The 21,694-nt window shown below is 43.3% G+C and overlaps 1 protein-coding gene across 1 annotated transcript in view; it reads left to right on the plus strand.

Annotated features, from left to right (window-relative positions):
• The window catches only part of Nphp3 (nephrocystin 3), a 42,380-nt gene that overhangs the window by 18,715 nt on the left and 1,971 nt on the right, over window positions 1–21,694 (plus strand). Inside the window, exons 10-26 of the mRNA XM_028756669.1 lie at window positions 2,281–2,384; window positions 2,831–2,945; window positions 4,202–4,345; window positions 4,948–5,045; window positions 6,099–6,201; window positions 7,255–7,337; window positions 10,909–11,047; window positions 11,480–11,644; window positions 12,883–12,977; window positions 13,980–14,102; window positions 15,350–15,536; window positions 15,686–15,927; window positions 17,048–17,123; window positions 18,161–18,288; window positions 19,061–19,301; window positions 20,245–20,370; window positions 21,099–21,214. Of these exons, the coding sequence (XP_028612502.1) occupies window positions 2,281–2,384; window positions 2,831–2,945; window positions 4,202–4,345; window positions 4,948–5,045; window positions 6,099–6,201; window positions 7,255–7,337; window positions 10,909–11,047; window positions 11,480–11,644; window positions 12,883–12,977; window positions 13,980–14,102; window positions 15,350–15,536; window positions 15,686–15,927; window positions 17,048–17,123; window positions 18,161–18,288; window positions 19,061–19,301; window positions 20,245–20,370; window positions 21,099–21,214 (2,285 nt within the window). The remainder of the gene's footprint in view (window positions 1–2,280; window positions 2,385–2,830; window positions 2,946–4,201; window positions 4,346–4,947; window positions 5,046–6,098; window positions 6,202–7,254; window positions 7,338–10,908; window positions 11,048–11,479; window positions 11,645–12,882; window positions 12,978–13,979; window positions 14,103–15,349; window positions 15,537–15,685; window positions 15,928–17,047; window positions 17,124–18,160; window positions 18,289–19,060; window positions 19,302–20,244; window positions 20,371–21,098; window positions 21,215–21,694) is intronic.

Genomic DNA, 21,694 nt, shown 5'->3' on the forward strand with positions numbered 1-21,694 from the left:
ACGACCCGCCGCGATTTGTATCTCAGCTAGACAGTGTTATGGGGGGGAAGAGGCGCGGGCAGATCCCCGCAGCTCATTGGTCAGTCAGCCTAGCCAATCAGTGAATCTGGGCTCAAGGAGCGCCCCTGTCTCCTAAAATAAGGTGGAGGTTAATAGCAGAACACACTGGATGGGAACTTATGGCCTCCACATGTAACTGCGCTCACACCTGCATATACACACACACACGCTCACCATTAAAACTAATAATAATAATAAATTACAGCTTAAAAGCTTTCATATGCTAATGCTTTCACCTGAGCATATTCGGGTTCGTTACCTGCTCTAAAGGCTGGATAACCCATGTCAAGATGTGCTTAGATTTGTATCATAGGAAGACAATGTGATGTTGACATATCTTTGTGAACACCAATCATTTTTATAGATGATAGATTCTTCAGCTATGCACCTGTTATGCTACCACCTGCAGCTCACCCAGATCAGGCTAGGAAATGTGACGATAGTGAGACCGGGCTCTCAGCTCTTCCCAACTGTTAAAAGAATTAAAACATCAAACGTTCAGGAGGCAAACTGGTAGTTCACGCAATAGACTGATCAGTCGTTCAGTTTGGATCTAATCAGGATCTATAAACATCTAAACTGGTTAACAACATGACTTCTTCTAAGAACCATGTCAGAATTAAGAAATACTTAAACTGATTTACAAACCAGTTTTTAAATGTGTATGGCATTATGTATTGTGGGGGTAGGGAGGACAGGCATGCCATGGTGCATATGTGACTATCGGAGAACAACCTGGAGAAAATTGGTTCTCCAAGTCCACCATGTGTGTCCTGGGAGTTGAACTCAAGCCGTCAGGCTTAGTGGTAAGCACCTTTAATGGGCTGAGCCATCTCAACTTGAGTCTACAAATTAATTTCTAAAGACAATCACAGAAGTTAACATAAACAGTTGCATTTTTATAAAGCCCTTAGAATTTAAACTGTGCTTATTGCTTGGTTCTCTCAAACCCCTTGGCCACTCTGAATTTGACCCTCTCATCCCTAAATGCAAAAGAGCTAGCACCACTGCCCTCATAGGCCATGTTGCAAATACTCAGGCAGAAGAGGACCCGAAAGCAGAGCTTAGTGGCCGGCATGAGGCTAATTAATATCAAGTAGCAATTGTTTTAAGAGAGGTACTAATACTATGGATTAGAAGAAGAAACTGAAGTCTGGCACGACTTCCCCATGAGTACACACGGAATAAATTTGAACTGTGGTCCACATCTGAGGCTGTTTCCCTTATAGCAAGAAGCCCCAATGTGGGGACCATAGATCTTTAAGTGAATTTTCTGTAGAACCATGAACCATTGAGATTGATAGGGTAATAAACCAACAAAGGGCTCCCTCTGTTCCTTCAGACACTGCTATGAGAACCACTGGGGTTTCTTGCCAGTTGATTCATGCCTAGATACTACAAGCAGAAAGACTACACCAAGGATGGTTTCACGGAATTGGAGATTTTACTGCCAAGAAGCCAGCCTAAGGCCCACCACAAGCTATTACGGATATTAAAACTTCACTAACAGTCAGTCAGAAGTCTATAGGCACAGCAGTGGCAAGCTGGCTCTGGACACTCTTAAGAAGTATTGTGACATTTTGCTTTTGTGAGCACAGTCTTCTGGGTGTGGGCTACTTTTGTGTGGCTGGAGAAAGCTCAGGAAGGAACAATGGAATTCTTGGACTTTGCATAGAACTCAGTGTCATGAAGATCTCAGGCAGTCTATCCTAGCCTTTCTCTTTGAGGTAGCCTGGGAAACTTGGGGGTAGAGGACGTTTGGGAAGCAACAGAAGAAGCCTGCTTTTGTTTAGACCCATTCTTAGCCCTAGAAACTAAAGCAGACTCTGGAACTCCGTGTTCTTTCATCTGACCAGCAAATCTAAGGTTGCTGTCTGGGCTTGCACAACCTTCTGGGATACTTCCTGTAGTCGAGGGGCTCTAGTGTCACACGATGGACCCTTTGCAGTATTTCAGCAAACATCTGAACATTGTAAACCCCCACTGAAATCCATGCTGCCCCTCACACTCTCAGTTACAGCAATGCCATGGGACCCATTTGCTAATTCAGGCCCCAGTGTACAGATCAGTGCCCACGCAGGCACTCTCGGCCAGCCACAAGTTTGTTTTCTCACACGCTTTTCTCTCATGTTTTCAGAGGATGATCAGAGGCACATGCAGCCTTATAAGATAACAATATACATCTGTTTTATGTTTCTTTCTTTCTTTCTTTGTTCCTAGTATTACCAGCGCCTGGATGATCTGGTGGTGGCGCCAGCTCCGATCCCACCCCTCCTGGTTTCTGGAGGACCGGGTTCTGGAAAGTCCCTTCTTTTATCAAAGTGGTATGATGAGATGGAGTTAAACCACTCTCTTTGCTCTTTTGTTTGTTTGTTTGTTTTGTTTTGTTTTGTTTTGTTTTGTTTTTTAGATACAAGGTCTCATGTAGCAAAACCCAGCCTGGTTTCAATCTCACTGTGTAACTATGCATGACCTTAAACTCCTGGTCTTTCTGTGTCGACCTCCTCTAACTGCAGACTTTTAGTTAAATGTTTATTTTATTAACATTTTATGTTAATTGACATCGTCTTGTAATTAAAATGAGGCAATTAGTTTAAAAGGTTCTAAAAATAGAGTGAGCTCACTAATCCCCTTATTTGTTACAATGTGACTAACCATGTAATTAAGGACTCTGGGGCAATGTTTGATGTCTGGCTCTTTGTGTATCTGTGGTTTCGGACTGTAACAGACCACCATCAGCTTTATAAAAAGGCCTGTGTTTTTCTCTCAGGATTCAGCTGCAGCAGAAGCATTTCCCTAACACTCTGATCCTGTCTCATTTTGTGGGGAGACCAATGTCAACCAGCTCAGAGTCTTCCTTGATTATCAAGCGGCTGACCCTGAAGGTACACTGTGGGCAGTCAGGAGCTATCTGGATGTTATGCAGATTCTGAAGCTCTCGGGACTGAGTTAATAATAATAAGCAAACTTTTGGTGTTGTAGGTAGAACATCACTACTTTGAAATCTGAACTGCCCCAAAATCTGAAACTCTTTGATAACAGTGAAGATTGAACACTGGGGTCTTGTGCCTGCAGGGCAAGCATTCTACAACTGAGCTCCAGCCCCAGGGAACATCTGAAGCTTTCTGAGTATCAGCATGACAATTCACGTGGAAAATTCCATGTCTGAGCTCATGTGACATGTCACAGTTAAAACACTGGCTCACTTTGGAAGGTTCAGAATTACCTTCAGGCTACTTGTAAAGCATGTGTATGAAATATAAATGATTTTTATATTTAGACTTCAGCCCTGTTCCCAAGATCACTCATTATATGTATGTGAATATTGCCCAGAGCCCCAAAATCTGAAATCTGAAACACTTCTGGTGCCAAACATCTTGCACAAGGAATACTCAACCTACGAAAAGCTATCTTAGTTTTGTGTTTAAAAGGTTTAAAATATAGTACTTGGGTTGGAGAAATGACTCCATGGACAAGAGCACTTGTTGCTCTTACAGAGGACCCAGGTTTGGCTCCCAGCACCCACCTGTCAGCTCACAACCATCTGTAACTCCAGTCGCAGGGGATTTGACACACTCTTCTGGTCTCCATGGGCACTGCATGCACATGGTACACATACTTACATGCAGGTAAAATATTCATACACATAAAATAAAGGTAAATAATTTAAAAAATATGTATGACTTACAGTCTGCAAAGAAGACCCAGTCAGTAAAGTGCTGGCCGTACAAGCATAAAATCTGAGTTTCTATCCCCAGCATCCATGTTAATACTTGGGCATGGCAGCATGCATGTCTGTAACCAGAGCATGATGGGGTGGACAGAGACAGGGGGATACCTGGAACTTTCTGGCCACTAGCCTAGCCAGTCAGTGAACGCCAGGTTCAGTAAGAGACTCTGTCTGCAAAAAGAAGGTGGAAAAGCAATTGAAGGAGATGCCCAACATCACCCTCTGGCCCTCACATGCAAGCACGCGCACACAGACACACAGACAGACACACACACACCAGTACTTGATTCCACCACCATGGCAAGTCAATGCTGCCATACACAGTGAGGATGGAAAGGTCCCCCTGCTACCGTGGAGTACGGCTGATTTACTTTGCACGTGATGTCACCCTGTCACTTTGTCACCCTGCAGCTGATGCAGCACCTCTGGGCAGTTTCTGCACTGACGCTGGATCCCGCTAAGCTTCTGGAGGAATTTCCACATTGGCTGGAGAAGCTCTCCGCCCGGCATCAGGGCAGCATCATCATCATCATCGATTCCATAGATCAAGTCCAGGTGCCGCTCTCACTGCGTCTTCTATTAGCAGATGTTCTCAGAGACCAGGGCCCAGCGGTGGTGGTAGCGGGCATCTCAGTTCTGAGCTTCAGGGAAGGAGATGATGCTGTCCCATTTATTTCTACTTAATTCCAGGGAAGAAGTGTCTGAATTTAAAAAAAAAAATAAACAAAAGGACAAAATAATGGTATGCTTATAGAGAGTAGCATCAAGTAAATCTGTGTACTTAGCAAAAAGTATCTATGGGGTTGAGATAGGGCTTCTCTGTGTACCTTGGGTGTCCTCAACTTGTTCTGTGGGGCTGGCCCCACCTGAACTAACAGAGATCCACCTACCTCTGCCTCCCAAGTGCTGGGATTAAATGCCTGCGTTACCACTGGCCTATTTTGACCTTGTTTTAAGGCATAGACATTTCCTTAAATGTCCAGAATTCAAATTTGGTGATAACAGTGTTTTCCCAACCTAGGATAAACCATTCCCAAATAAGAGTTGTATCCTTAATAATAAGGAAAGTGTAATGAGACTTTTATCCCACTGGAGCGCTATGGGGATTGTTCTGAAATGCTCTTATTATAAATTGACTTCTGTTGTGTGCTCCTAAGCAAGTGGAGAAGCACATGAAGTGGCTGATAGACCCCCTGCCGGTGAATGTCAGAGTCATTGTGTCTGTGAACGTGGAGACCTGCCCCACAGCATGGAGGTATGGCCAAACCCAGAACTTGCAGAACAGGGGTTGTTTGACGGGCAGGCAAGGAAAGGGTCCTGACATGTGTCTGTGGTCTCCATGTACATGTCAGTGAGGCTGGGGAAAGGTGGATGGCCTCAAAGAGAAGGCACCATCTGTAAGACTTGGGGGGAAGTTAGAGCTGGGGCAGGAGGAAAGGGGGAATGGAAATGACTACAAACTCTCAGGACCTAGAAATGAAAGGTAGTTGTGACTTCATGGGCTGAGAAAGGAGACCCAGAGGATGGGCAGGTTTACTTGGATGGGGCAGGGATGGTGTAGGCTTGTTTCTTGAGTGGGTTTAATTTGAGTTGCCAATTGTAAATCTAAGTGATGATGTCTAGTGGGCAGGTAAATTTTGGGGTGAGAAAATTGGAGAGGTGGGGCAGCCTGGGAATTACAGTCTAGATACCTGTTATTCTAGGATGCAGGCTCCCTTTTTTTACAACCCTCAGAAAAGTGATATAAAGATCGAATTCTGTAAGACAGTATTTATTCCTTACAGAATTCCTTAGCCTATTTATTTTTACCCAGGGGGAAAACATTACAAGAAAACCTTTCTTCCCCAACCATGCCTCCTTAAGGAACTTTGATGCTATGTGCATACACTGTGTCAGTATGCATCTGTAAATGGGTCTGTGTATATATCTGTGCTCTGCACACAAGCATAAGATTTTTCCTAACCCTAGTCATTTGCCCTGTAAGTAGCCGGGTACAGAGACCATTCTGAACTTCTCCTCTGAGGCGCCAAGTGCTGGTGCCTACTTTTACTGCCATGAGGGACGTAGAACTGAAGTCGTTTCCCCTCCTAGCTAACATAAGCGTCGATTATGGCACTCTGTTGATTACCGGTGGATATGATGATCAGCCTTAGGATGAGTTAAATAATTCGATTAACAGATTCCATGTTTATCTTATAAAGACAGTATAAAATAACTTCATCTAATGGATTATAATGGGTGCCATGCTAGCTTATGGTCTTTGTTGTGTTGCTATAAATTTGATTTCTTTTTTCTCTTTAAACGAAAGGTTGTGGCCTACACTGCATCTCGATCCTTTAAGCCCCAGCGATGCCATATCTATAATAACGGCAGAATGCCGCTCCGTGGACATGCTGTTGAGCAGAGAGCAGGTGAGCCTTCCCACCTCAGTGCTTTCTCGGCTCTCTGCCGGAAGACTTAAAATTCTGTATATGTGCTCTGCTCTCATGAGGAAATTAGGGATTCAGTAGTTCTTTTGGTAAATATTGATTCCCTTTTAAAATGTGTGCGTGGCATGTGTGTATACCTGTGTGTCTGCAGGCACATGCCCCTGTACTCATGTATGTGCACACCAGAGGCTGCAGTCAGGTGTCTTCCCTATTGTTCTTTTTTTTTTTTCTTTGAGCCAGGGTCTCACTGAACCTGGTCCTCAGCATTTAGCTAAGCTAGATGGCCAGCAAGCTCCAGGTAACCACCTGTGCGGGGTTACAGCGCACACAACTGTGGCCCGCCCTTTTAATACGGGTTCCTCGGGATCTGACCTTGTGCAACTGGCTCTTCACCCACTGAGCCACCTCCCCAATCACCTCCATCCTGGTTTTTGTTTGTCTGCATGTTTTGTTTTGTTTATTTGGCTTTACTTTGTTTCAATTTTGAGACAGGGTTTCTCTGTATAGTCCTGGCTGTTCTGGAACTCACTCTGTAGACCAGGCTGCCCTCTAACTCATGGAGATTCACTTGCTTCTGTCTCCTGAGTGCTGGGATTAAAGGTGTGACCCACCACCACCAGGGCATTATGTTTTTAATTGCAGATATAGAAGAAGCAATACAAATATTTTACCATTAAGGAAGAGTATATAATATTATTAAGTGTAGGTATTCAAAGAAGAAGAAGGAGAAGGAGAAGGAGAAGGAGAGAAGAAGAAGAAGAAGAAGAAGAAGAAGAAGAAGAAGAAGAAGAAGAAGAAGAAGAAGAAGAAGAAGAAGAGGAGGAGGAGGAGGAGTGTTTTTATATAGGCTGCATCTTTCTTCTGTAGCTGAAAGTCTGGTCATAGCCAGACTCCCTCTACTACCTACCCCTGTGACATCGCTGATAGCATCGGGGACAGTTTCTTTCAGATGAGACATCTGTGGCTGGCTCAGGAATGATGACCCCAGGCTACTTTTCTTACTTTCAACTTGTTTTTGTTTGGAAACTGGTTTAGGAGAAGATGCTAGAACAGCACTGCCGTCCAGCGACAACCCGCCACGCCCTCTACGTCACCCTTTTCAGCAAGATGATGGCCTGGTAAGTGATCATCCCTGGGTGGGGTTCTGCCTGGGTTCATCTTGTTCATCCTGCTGCAGTCCATTCTCTCAGCAAAGTGACGGTTGCTCACACTAGTTTCACAGGCCTCAGACTTCTCCCTGTTCTAAGGTGTCACTAAGGTGAGGATGTAGCTCATTGTCGAAGATGATGTACTCAGGAAGGATCCTTCCTCTGTCTCTGTTCTCAAATCTAGTCATAAATATCTGTTTTCTGTATCAGTCAGTAATCCACCTTTCATAAGCATTTGATTATTGGACGTTGGTTTCTACAGCTTCCCTCTGCATGGTCCTCAGCCAGGGATGTAAAAGGAATATATATATATATATATATTTGTCATAATAGCGATCATCCTAACACAAGCCTTGTTTACAAACACTGAGTCTAACTTTCCTGTCTCTTAATTCCATGTTCTCACTTTGAACACCAAATCTGAAATGAAAAGAAAATCTTACACAATTAAGTTTCCTGTGGCGTGTCCTATCCAGGCTTTCCATTGTTGTTTGTGGTAATAGATACTGTACCTGGTGCGATTCCTCTCCGTACAACTGGATGGTGTTGATTGCAAGAACCTATCCTTCTCCTTTTATTAAACATAGATTCTTTTCTCACACATTGTCATCTGAATACAGTTCCCCCCCCCTTTCCTCTTCCCAGTTCCTCTCCACCTCCTTTTCCATCCAGAACCACCCCCTTTTTTCTCTCATTAGAAAAGAACAGACTTCTAGGAGATAAAAACAAAATTCAGCAATATAAAATATAGTAAGGTAAAATGAAAACCATCATACCATTGAGGTTGGACAAGCTAAGCCAACAGAAAAACAAAAGGAGCTCCAAGAGGATCAGAGGCCGCTGGTCCACATATTCAGAAGTCCCATCAGAGTTCTAAGCTAAAAGCTATAGTTGTATATGCCGAGGACCTGGTGCGGACTGATGCTGCCCTGAGGCTGGACATCTGCTGTTACTTCTGTCTCCGAGTTCATATGACCTTTGCTTAGTTGTTTTAGGAGGTCTTGTTCTCCTAGTGTCCTCCACCCCTTCTGACTCCCCCACTCCTACCTTTTCTCTCATGGGGTTCCCTGAGCTCTGAGGGGATTAATTTGATGGAGACACTTAGTTTAGAGCTGTGTGTCCCAAGATCTCTCTGTGTGTAATGTCTGGCTGTGGGTCTCTGTATTTGTTCCCGTCTGCCTCAGGAAGAAACCTCTCTGATGACTGAGCAAGGCGCCAATCTATGTGAATAGCAAAATATCACTGGGAGTCATTTTATTGTTACGTTTTACCCTAGGTCTCTGGACTATCTCGACTCTGGTTCTTGATCACCCAAGCAGTGTCAGGTCTGACTTTCAACTCATGGAGCAGGCCTTAAGTCAAAGCAGACATTGATTGGTTAGTCCCTCAAGGTTTTTGCCACTATTACCATGGCATATTTTTTTCAGGCAGGACAGGTTAGTAATCAAAGGTTTTGTGGTTAGGGTGGGGTTTACTTTTCTCTTTTGGTAGCTGGCAGAGTACCTTTCCATGTCATAGACACTACACCATGGGGATGAGGGTTCTGTGTAGGCACCAGCTCGACCTCTCTCTGTTCAATGAGTTATGTGAGTGTTGTCTTTAGCAAATGGGGTCTTGCTGACAGTGGAGAGCAACCTATTGTCTTGGCAAAAGCCTAGGTTGTTTGGGATTTCCATGGAACCCTTTTGGCCAACAGTTCAATTGGATGAATCCTGGCACTGGAGGCTTTGTTTGGTGACAAGAGATGGCTAGTACGGGTTCTGTCTCCCTCATTCTTTGGAGACTTCACTGGGGTCACCTTCATATATTGTAGGAAGTTTACAATGTGCTAGGTTCCATACCACCACTCAGATGTCCTTCAGTTCTGTCTGCCTCTCCCCCTCCCTCCCTCCCTCAATTCCTTCTCCCACCTGGTCCTCCCATTTTCATCTGTCTCCCACCCTCACCCTCAGGCTCCAGCCCACCCATAAAATCTATTCTATTTTCCTCTCCCAGGGAGATCCATGTGTCCTCCCTAGTCCCTTCTTCTGTGTCTAACCTCTCTGGGTCTATGGATTGTAGCTTGGTTATCATTTGTTTAATGGCCAATATCCAGATGTAAGTGCATACCTACCATATTTATCTTTCTGGATCTGAATTACCTCACTCAAAATTTGTTTTTTAGGTTCCATCCATTTTCCTGAAATTTTCATGATGTCACTTTTTTAAGAGCTGAGTAATACTCCATTGTGTAAATGTACCACTTTTTTTTTTTAATCCATTCTTCTGTTGAGGCACATTTAGGTATGTCCAGTTTCTGGCTATTATGACTAGAGCAGCAATGGACATTGTTGAGCAAGTGTCCTTGTGGTAGGATGAAATGTCCTTTGGGGATATACCCAAGAGTGACATAGCCGGATTGATTCTCATCGTTTTGAGGACTGCCATACTGATTTCCATAGTGGTTGTACAAGTTTTCACTCCCGCAAGCAATGGAGGAGTGTTCCCCTTGCTCCACATCCTCACCAGCATGTGCTGTCACTTGTGTTTTGTATTTTAGTCATTCTGGCAGGTTTATGATAGACTCGAAGTAGTTTTGATTTGTACCTCTCTGATGTCTAAGGACATTGAACATTTCTTTAAGTGTTTCTCAGCCATTTGAGTTTCCTCTACTGAGACTTCTCTGTTTAGATCTGTACCTCATTTTTTTTAATTGGACTATTTGTTTTTTTGATATCAAGTTTCTATAAAAATCTTATCTTACAAGGGACTGTGAACCATTTCTATATTTAAAAAAGAAACTTTTGTGCAGTGGAGTTGTTATAGTGTATGTTTAGTTTGGTTTTTTTTTTTTTTTTTTTTTGCTAAAGATTGGACCCAGGGCTGGACAAGGGTGAGCACTCTCCTGCTAGGTTATATCCCCATTTCTAATGCCTGGAATGTGCATGTATGTCACCTGTATTTACTCAGTTTATTTATTTTGCAGTACATAGGCCTGAGCCTGTAGCGCTCTGCATGCCTGGCGAATGCCGCGCCTCTGAGGTGGCTTCTCACTAAGTTGTGAGGCCGAGCTCACTCTGTCCCCTAGGCAAGTCTTAAACTTGGAATGTTCCTGCCTTGCCCCCCAGGAGCTAGGGCTACACACTCGAACTACCAGTCCTGGCTTGTTTACCAAATTTCTTTAGTTTACCCTAGTGTTCTCAAAATCCTGGTTCCATACAATTTTGGAATGCATGGCTAACAGTGTTCTTTGTTATGCCCTGTATCCTGCAGAAGGTGGCATGGTGGAGGGTAAGAGCCAACCCTTACTTGTTTTTATAGTCCACAGTGAACACTAATTGCTTGACATAAATTAACTGTCAGCACGTCTATTGAAATGAATTAAATGATAAAATAAACCAAATTGCTCCAGCAGCCTGGAATACTATCGTCTTTCTGTATTTTTATTGAATTCCCATTATGAGTTGCAGCACAAAAATAGAGGTCATTGTTTTATGTGCTCCAGATTCTTCACAGATATTGGCAGTCTACATGAAATTCAGCCTGTTCTCAATTCCCACAGTGCCGGGAGAGCGGGTCACTTAGCTGAAACCCTTCATCAGTGCCTGCAGTGTCAGGATACGGTGTCACTGTACAGACTCGTTCTCCACCACGTCCGGGAGTCCATGCCAAGTGACAGGGATAAAGAGTGGATGACACAGGTGAAGTGCCCTGAACCCACAGGGTTCTTTTTCTTTTTTCTCTTTTGTTTTTCTTCCCCATTGATAAATTGTCTTAGAACTTTAAGATGAAAGAAAAGCTTTGACATTTTGCTGAGCAAAGTTGTCTTTTTTCCGTGTGTGTGTGTGTGTGTGTGTGTGTGTGTGTGTGTGTTCACATGAGTTGCCGTGTATGTGACATCTGCATGCATATACGGGTGTATCTATGAGGAATGTACTTGCCAGTGTGTACATGTGTGAAGGTCAGAAGCTGGCATCAGGATGTCTTCCTCGGTTGCTTCTCTACTTTCTTTTCTTGAGGCAAAGTCTGGGTAAAACCTCAATAAGTGTTAAAAGGGTTAAAGGGTTTTATAAATTCTTGGGCGTGATTTCTGAAGTAGCCTGTGGTCCCTGTGTGCTCTGTCCTCCGTCTAGATTCTCTGCCTCATCAACGTTAGTCACAATGGCGTGAGTGAGTCAGAGCTCATGGAGCTGTATCCAGAGATGTCCTGGGCCTCTTTGACCCCCATCATCCACAGTTTACACAAAATGCATCTGCTGACTTACAGCTGTGGCCTGCTTAGACTTCAACATCTACAGGTAAATGTTATTTCAAGTGTCTTTTTAATAAAAAGGTTTTTTTTTTTACTTATAGGTATCACTTTAGCATTCCATGCTATATTATGCTATGTTATTTTAAACATTTCAGATGTCAACCTCAAAACCTAAAGTTTGCCGTTACGATTTATTTGGAACGGCTTTAAATTGCATGTGAAACCTGTCCAGCACTAAGCACGGGTAGTGCCTTCATGCAGCAGCTATTACCCAAAATGCTTTAGTTCTAAGGGTCTGCTGTAACATGTTGTCTCTATAATTAACAATGGCATGTGGTTCAGTTTTAATAAAAGGAGCCAGTCTCAGTGACACAGGTCCACCATTATCCTAGTACCTGGGAGGTAAAGGCAGGAGGATCAGGAGGTCAAGACTAGCCTCTACTATGTAGTCTAGCCTGGGCTGTATGAAAGCATACAGTCCAGGCTAGACTACATAGCAGAGGTTTTTGTTGTCTCAAAACCCACAACATTTATTAAGAGGAGCCAGGTGTGGTGGCACCTGCCTACAGTTCTGGGAGGCTGAGGCAGGACCTTAGTGAATCTGCAGCCATCCTAGGTGACATAGCACGAGACAAATCTCAAAAACTCAAAAGAAAAAAAAATAAGAGATTATCTGTCCTGTTACATGTTACACATAAAATGTTTTTTAAAAATTCCATTCACAAAACATATGAAGCAAAATCAAAAAGGGAATTTCCTCCTAGGAATGCAAACAAAGATGAGAGTCAGCCTTTTTTTATAGCCACTCTCCCTGGCTCAGGAGCGGTCTGCCCAGTGCTGGGTAAATTCTAAGTTGTCCCAAAGCAGTGAAGAAACTGGGGATGGCCCTTGAAGGTGTCAGACTTGCCATGTGCCTCATCCTTGTAAATCTTCAGAGAGGACTGGCTAGTAGAAACCCTGTCTCGTATAGCGCCGTGACCAAGTTGTGTGTGAATTCTCTCACCCAAGATCACAGCATCCTCCCTGTCACTGTTGAATGTTTGTCACGTCACAGCCATGCTCCTCTGTCACATACGACGTGGATATAATTTGCTCTTTTGAGTTGCCTTTTCAATGCACTTAAATTAAGCGTATCACATCAGTTTATCCTAAATTTTAAAGCACTGTAGGGCTGTTCCTACTATATAACTATAGAAATGAAAGAATTATACGTTGCTTTTTGCAAATCCACTGTCAGATGTATAATGACTTAATAGAAACACTATTCTTTTCTTCCTTTCCCAGGCCTGGGAAACAGTGAGGCTGGAGTACATGGAGGACCCCGACCTCGTTTCTTCATATAGGCAAAAGCTAATTAACTATTTTACATCGCAGCTCAGGTATCAGCAATGCCTGCCCTGTTCTTCTGCCACCCTGCCTTTGTGTTCTTGTTGCTCTTCCTTTGCTTATAAGTTGAAGTGTAAACTTCAGCCAGGTCAGGTGACAGACACATGCCTGTGATACCAGTTACTAGGCAGACTGAGGCAGAAGGATTGCAAGTTTAAAGTCTGTCTGGGCTACTGAGTTCAAGGCTAACCTACAAAGCTTTAAGAGCTCTTCCCTATTTCAACATTAGATAGATAGATAGATAGATAGATAGATAGATAGATAGATAGACAGATAGAGGCAGGGAAGGAAGCCCAGTGGCTACATAATATATGCCAAATATGGATTCAATCCCACGTACTGGAAAAAAAAGTAAAACTATAATTATTACCTGAAGAAATTTATCCTTTCCTTATCCCATATTAATATCAAGAGCAAAATGCCATTTTATGGAAATCTTTTGTTATTATGATAAAGAAGACACTTTAAATGACATTGATCAATTTATTGTCTTTATTTATATTCTATTTGAATGATTAAAAATATACATCACATGTGCATTCTCTCTCTCAGACACACGCACATCTCTGTGTATGTATATTCAGGTCCTTAGAAGGTTGTTTGAGGGGTTTTTTTGGGCTTTTGGTTTTGTTTTAGGGGGTTGTTGTTTTCGTTTTTGTGTTTTTGTTTGTTTGTGGTTTTTTTCTTTCTTTTTCCTTCATTTAGGAAAACGCCTTTAATGTGCTGGGACTTTCACTCTCATAAGCCTTTCAATGTTTCAATGTTCTAGCTCCTTCCTCATATCAGCCTGTGGAAGAGTCTGGTCTAAAGTATCAGGGGCTTGTCTCAGTGAAGATGGTAAACATTTCTGGTATTTGCCTAGCTTTCGTGGCTTTGGATTATACTAGAGTCAAAAACAGTAGTTAAGTGTGTTTGTCTCCCTCCAGTAGTCTCCTGAAGCCATCGGAGGCCTCTGTTGCCAAAGGTCTCACTGTGTGGTCTCCTCCCTCTCACAGTCAGGACAGAGTGACCTGGAGAAGCGCAGATGAACTCCCGTGGCTCTTCCAGCAGCAGGGAAGCAAACAGAAGCTGCACAGCTGCCTCCTCAACCTCTTCGTGTCTCAGAACCTTTACAAAAGGTCCGCAGCCTTCTAGATCTCTTCCTGGAGGGACAGAGTAAATAGCTAGTTGTTTTACCTAACAACACTGGTAAAATGGAATTGTTTTAAACTTTAAAGTCAGAGTAGTTTCAGTAGCACCTGAAATACAAACAATGGGAGATGGGGGAGTGTGGGGGGCGGGGATTCCATGATAGTTTATAAATTGTCATGAGATCTTCTTTGTCCAGGGAAGAAGAATTTTGCTGCTTTTCAAAAATCAACTAGAGTGATCCCAGGGCAATATTATACATTATTCTTACATTTAAGCAGATTTTAAATCGTGCAGATAAATTATTCCTAACCTCAGCTTCTCCAGGCCGCCAGGTCTCTCACAAGTGTCACTTCTAACCAGATTCTGGGTTCCCAGTGGAATCTGACCCAGATCAATGTAAATTGATTCTACAATTGATTAACATTGTTCTACAATGTTACTTCTGTTGCCTCTTTAGATACATTTGAATTTGTTAATGGCTAACTGCTCCCCCCCTTTTTTAAACTGGACTTCTCACCTACTAAGCCTCAGGAAGGATTTTTTTGTTTGTTTTCTACCTCACTTAGAAATTTAGAAATAGGTCTATAATTTGATTTGCCCCAGAGCAGACACTCACAAATTTCATCGTTGGACCTGCTGAGCTCCATGTAAGCTGCCTGTGAGTCCTGTGAATTCACATTTGGTCTTTTGGCCTGGCATCTTTCTCACCCTCCTGCAAACATCACATGTAAATGAACACTGTTCCGTTTTCCCCAGTTCCTCAGGGCAATCACGAGGTGGATATACTATGGGAGCTGACCTGTTTCGCTAGTTTCTGCTACTTAACTCCCATCATTTAAAATGATTTGGAGGTGAGCTGAGCTAACCTGAGCATGAAAATGCCTACCAGGGATTCCAGTGAATCAGCATCAGGGACAAAGCAAGATCTTTAGCCACAGCGGCCAGCATTGCAAAGGCCTTCCCGGGTGCTATGCACTCAGACAGCAGCAGGTGGCGCTGGTAACCCTTTCTGTACAGACAGTGGTGAGAGGTGAGAAGTCAGACAGCCTGCTGCAGACACCGCAGCCAGGAGCAGTGGGATGGATGGCAGTGCAAGCCTGGCCTCACTGTCCCTGTGTAATACTTGCCTCTGCATAAACTGCCTACGGCTCTGTAGGAAGGAATTCCAGCATTTTCATTTGCTGTGGGTTTTAAAGTATGTTTTCCATTAAGCTAACCTTGTCTGTTGGAACAGAGGACACTTCGCCGAGTTGCTGAGTTACTGGCAGTTTGTTGGCAAAGACAAAGGTGCCATGGCGACCGAGTACTTTGAATCACTGAAGCAGTATGAGAACTGCGAAGGCGAGGAGAACATGCTGTGCCTAGCCGACCTGTATGAAACCCTCGGCCGGTTTCTGAAGGACCTAGGACTTCTCAGTCAGGTAGCCTCAATGGACCCAAAGGCAGGATGGCTCCCCATGCTTACGCGTCTCTCCTTCCAGGACAGGAGGTTTTTTTCATTTGTGGGCGCTGAGATCTGTGGTGTTGAATTGCTGCGTTTGATCAACCTCTCTCACGCCTTTATTCCCAGGCCGTGGTGCCTTTGCAGAGGTCCCTAGAAATTCGGGAGACAGCCTTAGATCCCGATCACCCTAGAGTAGCCCAGTCCCTCCACCAACTGGCCGGTGTGTACGTGCAGTGGAAGAAGTTCGGCGAAGCGGAGCAGCTATATAAACAGGCCTTGGAGATCTCAGAAAACGCTTACGGTGCAGACCATCCGCACGCTGCTCGGGAACTTGAGGCGCTCGCGACTTTGTACCACAAACAAAACAAGTAAGTCTGAGATGACTCACCCTTGGATCTCACGAAGCGAGTGGGTGTTTCTAATGTATAGAAGTAGGAGGCTTTGCTTTGCGGCTGTTTATTTTCCTTATCCTCCGCATCATGGTCAGACGGTATTTCCTGGTCTTCATGGGATACACAAAGAAAAATAAAATTCCCAGGTTTTTTTTTTCATTGACGATGCATGGAGGATGGAACATGAGCTTTGAGGTGATGTAGTTTCAGCTCTTCCGCCAGGCTTCACTGTAATGCTGAACACATTATCCTACAGGGACCACGAGCCATTCTTGGTGGCCGAGTCCAGTTTGGCAAGAAGGTTTTATTGTCTCCCATCCATATTTTTTATTTGCATATTGTCTATGGTCGCCTCTGCTTCAACGGAAGGTTTTCTTAGTTTTGACACAAACCCCAAAGCCCACAAAGCCTAAAATATCAACTACACACCATTTGTAGGAAACACTGGCTGATCCAGAGTACAATAAAAAGGCTTTTAAAGCGAGGGCGTACCTCAGCAACAGGGCATTTGCCTAGCTTGTGTATGGCCCTGGGTGTGGTCCCTGATACCATATGAGGAAGACAACATACTTTTTAAAGCTCTTGTACTTACTGGGCACCTACTGAGTGGCATCTCTTGCACTCTCAGAAATTCTTTCTCTTCCTCCACCGTTAGGAAGACTTCCTGAAAGTTTTTCTTTTTAACTTCTGTAAGTATTGGTTCACACTAATTTTGCCTAGATTTGTGCATTTATGGCTAACCAAAAATTAGCCTGTCCAGATAAAAGGTGCCCACTGCAAACTGAACATTGGGATGTTCCCTGAGTTAGACTGCTGGAGACTCTGACTGCATGAAGTCGGTTTAAAACAATTACATGTGAGCATTATGGAGACCTGTGTGAGTTTCCTCAGAGACTCTGAACTCTATGAGCCACCCCAGCCTACGTTGTATTTGACAGTCAGAACCTCTGTGCACTGTGTCAGTGTTTGTAGTTCCCTGAAATCATGACCATTCATCCTCTCTCTCTCTCTCTCTCCACCCATTCTTCCCTCTCTCCCCTCTCTCCCTCCACTCTCCCTCTTCATACCTTCTTTTTCTCTCATTTTTTTTTTGAAGGTATGAACAAGCTGAACATTTTAGGAAAAAATCAGTTCTAATTCGTCAGCAAGCCACCAGGAGAAAAGGCAGCCTGGTAATGAGACCCCGTTCCTGTTGCCCCTTGACCCTGAGGGGAAGATGAGGTCGAATATCATGAGCACATAAACCTTGCACAGGAGCGCTTCAGGCTTTAAGCGACTACTAGAAAGGCACTGGTTGGCGTCTTCCTTTCATTTATAACCACAGTTTGAGAGAGGTGTTGTAGAGCATCGCAACCCAGAGGGCTTTTGAGTTACAAAGCTCAGCAGAAGGGGCACTCTGGAAGGCCTTGTTTCGGGCTACTGTGATTCTCCTCTGTGAAGAATTAGGAAAGGACATAGAAATTTAATAGCATCTTCTGTGAGATTCAGGTGGGAAGAACTGTTTCCTTTAAGCAAGCGTTTCAAATGTTTCTAAGTTGCTGATAAAATCCTAAATGTAGTTTGGCTTACTAATTCTCTGTCTGTGGGACTGAGATGGTCAGTTGGTATAGTGCCTGCTGTACAAGCATGAGGGTCTGAATTAGATTCCAGGCCCCGCATTAATAATAATAATAAAAAAAAGGCTGCCATGCTGACACGCTTATAATCCCAGCACTGGGGAAGTACAAACTCGGGGGTCCCTGTGACTTTCCTAGCCTCATTGGTGACCCCCAGGTCCCAGTGAATGACACCATTGTAAAAATAAGGTGGATGGCAACTGAGGCACCACCGGAAGGTGCCCTCTGCTTTCACGTGCTCCTGTGTGCACACATGCATGATTATAAAACAATAACTATAAGTTGCTCTATACAGAAGGACCTGATGTGTCTGAGTGCAGCTGGAGTTAAAGATCAGTGAGCTAGGTCCTAGTCTTGTTTGAAGTACTTTGACATATACCATGCTAGAATACATCATGAACGGTTTTCACAAGATAGCGCTGAATGAATGTGTGAACATGGTTCCATTTAGAAGTCAACACACATGCTCCTCAGTGTCGTCAGTACGTTACTTACAACTGGTATCTAGATTTAAGAAAGCCTTTTGTCAGGACAAGGGTGTATGCCTCCAGAGTCGAGGCTGCCACTCAGTGCTTGTGTTTCTGTTATTGCAGTATGGGTTTGCCCTACTACGCAGGCGGGCTCTGCAGTTGGAAGAGCTCACCTTGGGCAAGGACAAGCCTGAGAACGCCCGCACCCTCAATGAACTGGGTGTCCTCTACTACCTTCAAAACAATCTCGAGTGAGTATCGTGGCATTCACAATGCGGTTGAGTATCCACTGTGCCTCTTTGGTGGGAAGCTGTTTTACCTGTCTGTCAAGTCCAAGGTTGGGGAAAAATAAACCTTTGCCAATTCCCTATTTGGTTTGGGTTATGAACATTCACACACTTAATGTTGTGTAGCCATTTCCTTTCCACGTTGCTTCTGAAGCTAAGCATTACTCGGCAGCTCCTCTAGCACGGCCTTCATGGTTACAGAAAGCAAGTCAATGCTGGCATTATACGGGAGACCCACAGAAGCAACTTCAGACCAGCGAGGAGCTCGTAGAGTCGGTGGGGGCAGCTACTTTCACCCTATGGTTTACTTAGAAAAGACGTCACATCTACATTTCCCCTGTCTGAAAAGCAAGTGCATTTAGGTCCCAGAAAAATGCAACACCTTTTTCATCTGCTTCCCCTAAGTTCCTTTTACCAACAGTTATTTGGTAGTGACTCCTAAGGGATAAAGAACGAATGCCTATGCCTTCCACTCGGCACCACTGGAAAGGCCTTAAAAGGCTGTTTCCAAAAATGTAGGAGAAATGGAGTTGAGAACTGAGCAATTATACAGATGTCTCATGGGAAGCAAAGAAAGGGGAAGGGTGTGGTAAGGAGGAGGGGTGGCTTTGGGCTGAATCCTTCATTTCACTGTGTCTAGGAATAAACGTGTTTCTGTTCTCCACATCACTAAGGGCTTAGGACTCTGACTTCTAGAGAACAAACTGCTTAAGGCATTTTGGGGTTTTGTTCCTAGGACAGCAGAGCAGTTTCTGCTGCGTTCCTTGGAGATGAGGGAACGGGTTCTGGGGCCAGATCATCCAGACTGTGCACAGTCCCTGAATAACTTGGCAGCTCTCTGCAATGAGAAGAAGCAGTATGAGAAAGCAGAGGAGCTGTACGAACGAGCCCTGGACATCCGAAGACGCGCACTGGCTCCTGACCACCCTTCCCTGGCCTACACCGTGAAGCATCTCGCAATCCTGTATAAGAAAACGGTGAGTACCCCTCACCGTGTCTGTGTGCTTTATAATGTACGGGAGAGGCCAGGACTGCTGCCATCCGGTTAGTTTGTTGCCTGATGGGAGGTTATTGCAGGTGAGCTTTTTAAAATAAAGTATTTAATTTCTAACAGTGAGAACATGAAGTTATCTATTGTTTCAGACTTAACTCAATTAAGATACTGATTTGGTTTTCTGAAAATACATCCCAGCTACAAATCCAGCATCGGCATTGCAAATGAGTTTCTTTCAAATACAGCCCATTTTATCAACATTAGGAATGAGATCTTGTTTTTATAGTATCTCAGGAATTTACAAATTCCCCTTACTTTACTTGCTGTTAACCAAAATACACCAAATCACCCAGTGGCCAGAGCTATAGAAGGTAACTTGTTTGTTTGTTTGTTTGTTTGTTTGTGTTTTACAAAATTGACATTTTATTCCACTCTTCTTTTATTTTGTCTACAATTAAATATCAGCTCTTTGCCATGGGAGTAAAGTTTGGATTGTTCTATCTGCTCAAAACAAAACAGAAGGTCATGTATAAGAAGGGAACATGCTGTTCTCAGGCCAGCTTCTCAGTTAAAAGAAATCATAAGGAAACCCTCAAGGGGACTCGGCAGTTGGTGGGACATGAATTTATTTGGATGCCTCCTTGAGTTAAGAACAACAGCAGACCTATACAACTGGACTTTTCTTTTGCTAGAAACACTGGATGAGTAAATAAAGTGCAAACTATCTTTCCAAATTATCAGATAATCTCTGTGTTCCCAACAGCTTCCTTTAAATATTATAGTGAATTTTCAGTTGCCTATAGGCATGACCAGCTATAGAAAATGCTTCTGCAACTTTATTTAATATATTTTATTTCTGAAGGATGCTCTGATCAGAGAGCATTTATTGCTTTAATATTTTGTTAGTTTGTACTTTTGTTTTTAAGGGAAGAGTTGACAAAGCTGTACCTCTGTATGAATTGGCTGTTGAAATTCGGCAGAAATCCTTTGGCCCAAAGCACCCCAGTGTAGCTACTGCCTTGGTAAACTTGGCAGTCCTTCATAGCCAAATGGTAAGGATCTACCTTCCAACTGTTTACAAATGAATGATCTGAATGTAATATATATGCATATATAATGTTTGTTATATATTCTGTATTTATCTACTATATCATATATCTTATATGTATTATATATATGGATAAATGTGGGTTAATGGCATAATAAAGAAAATATAATGCTATTTACCAGCTAATGCCTCCTTTTTAGATATTTCAAACATTATTAAAGTTAGATTTATAAGCTGGTTCCTTTCTGAATGTAGAAGACCAGCTGACTGCTGAGTTCAGACCAGGTTTGCTTTCCACCTTCTGAGACCTCTGTCATCTAGTCACAGGCCGGTCTCAGAGCATCTGTGTGAGTGCCCACCAGACCTCTGTCATCTAGTCACAGGCCGGTCTCAGAGCATCTGTGTGAGTGCCCACCAGATCTCTGTCATCTAGTCACAGGCCAGTCTCAGAGCATCTGTGTGAGTGCCCACCAGACAGTAAGCAGGCTCGTGCTTATATTACAGAATTGAGTCAGACTGTTACTAAGCCCTGTCTAAAACTTAAGAGTTTTTATGTTCTATTATTTTGCTTCTTCAATTATGATTGTCCATAAAATAATGTTTCCTTGCATCTCTTAGAAGGATATTAAGATTTTCAAAGTGCTTACCAAAGTAGGTCAGAACAGTATAGAATATATTAATTTTAGAAACATCGTGTTAAGTGAGCACTGTTACTTTTTTTTTTTAAATAAGAAAAAGCACAGTGAAGCTCTGCCACTATATGAAAGAGCATTAAAGATTTATGAAGACAGCTTGGGGCGGATGCATCCTCGAGTTGGAGAAACATTAAAAAATTTAGCTGTGCTCAGGTAAGAACTTTTCTCATCTATCCCAAAATGTAATAGCTTTGACTCTGCACAGAACAGCATGAAATATTTATCCCTGAAAATGGTCTTCCTTGGAGTGAGGATAGTTGCTTTTGGTCTTATGTAGCTTTGGATATTCAAATGGTATTCAGAAGCAGAGAGAAGGCAGGCTTACTTTTTGGAGGTGTGTATTGTGAAGATGGCTTATACCAGCGCTTACTGTCTATGGGGTGATAGGGTTACCTACTAACCTCAGAGCTGACAAGTTAGGTGTGTAGTGAGTTTTGCTCACTCCTGTGTGTTCATCTCAGAATGCAGGTGGTAACAACACAGCATTTTTACAGAACCCATGACAACATGGTTTTAATGGTGCACATATGAGAGACAGAAAGTTCCACAGTACAGATTGAGGAGTTTGGGAACCCTGGCTAACTGGTCTACCTGGATATATATATATATATATATATATATATATATATATAT

This window comes from Grammomys surdaster, unplaced genomic scaffold (assembly GCF_004785775.1).
Source record: "Grammomys surdaster isolate TR1022 unplaced genomic scaffold, NIH_TR_1.0 126131, whole genome shotgun sequence".
Taxonomy (NCBI): Eukaryota; Metazoa; Chordata; class Mammalia; order Rodentia; family Muridae; genus Grammomys; species Grammomys surdaster.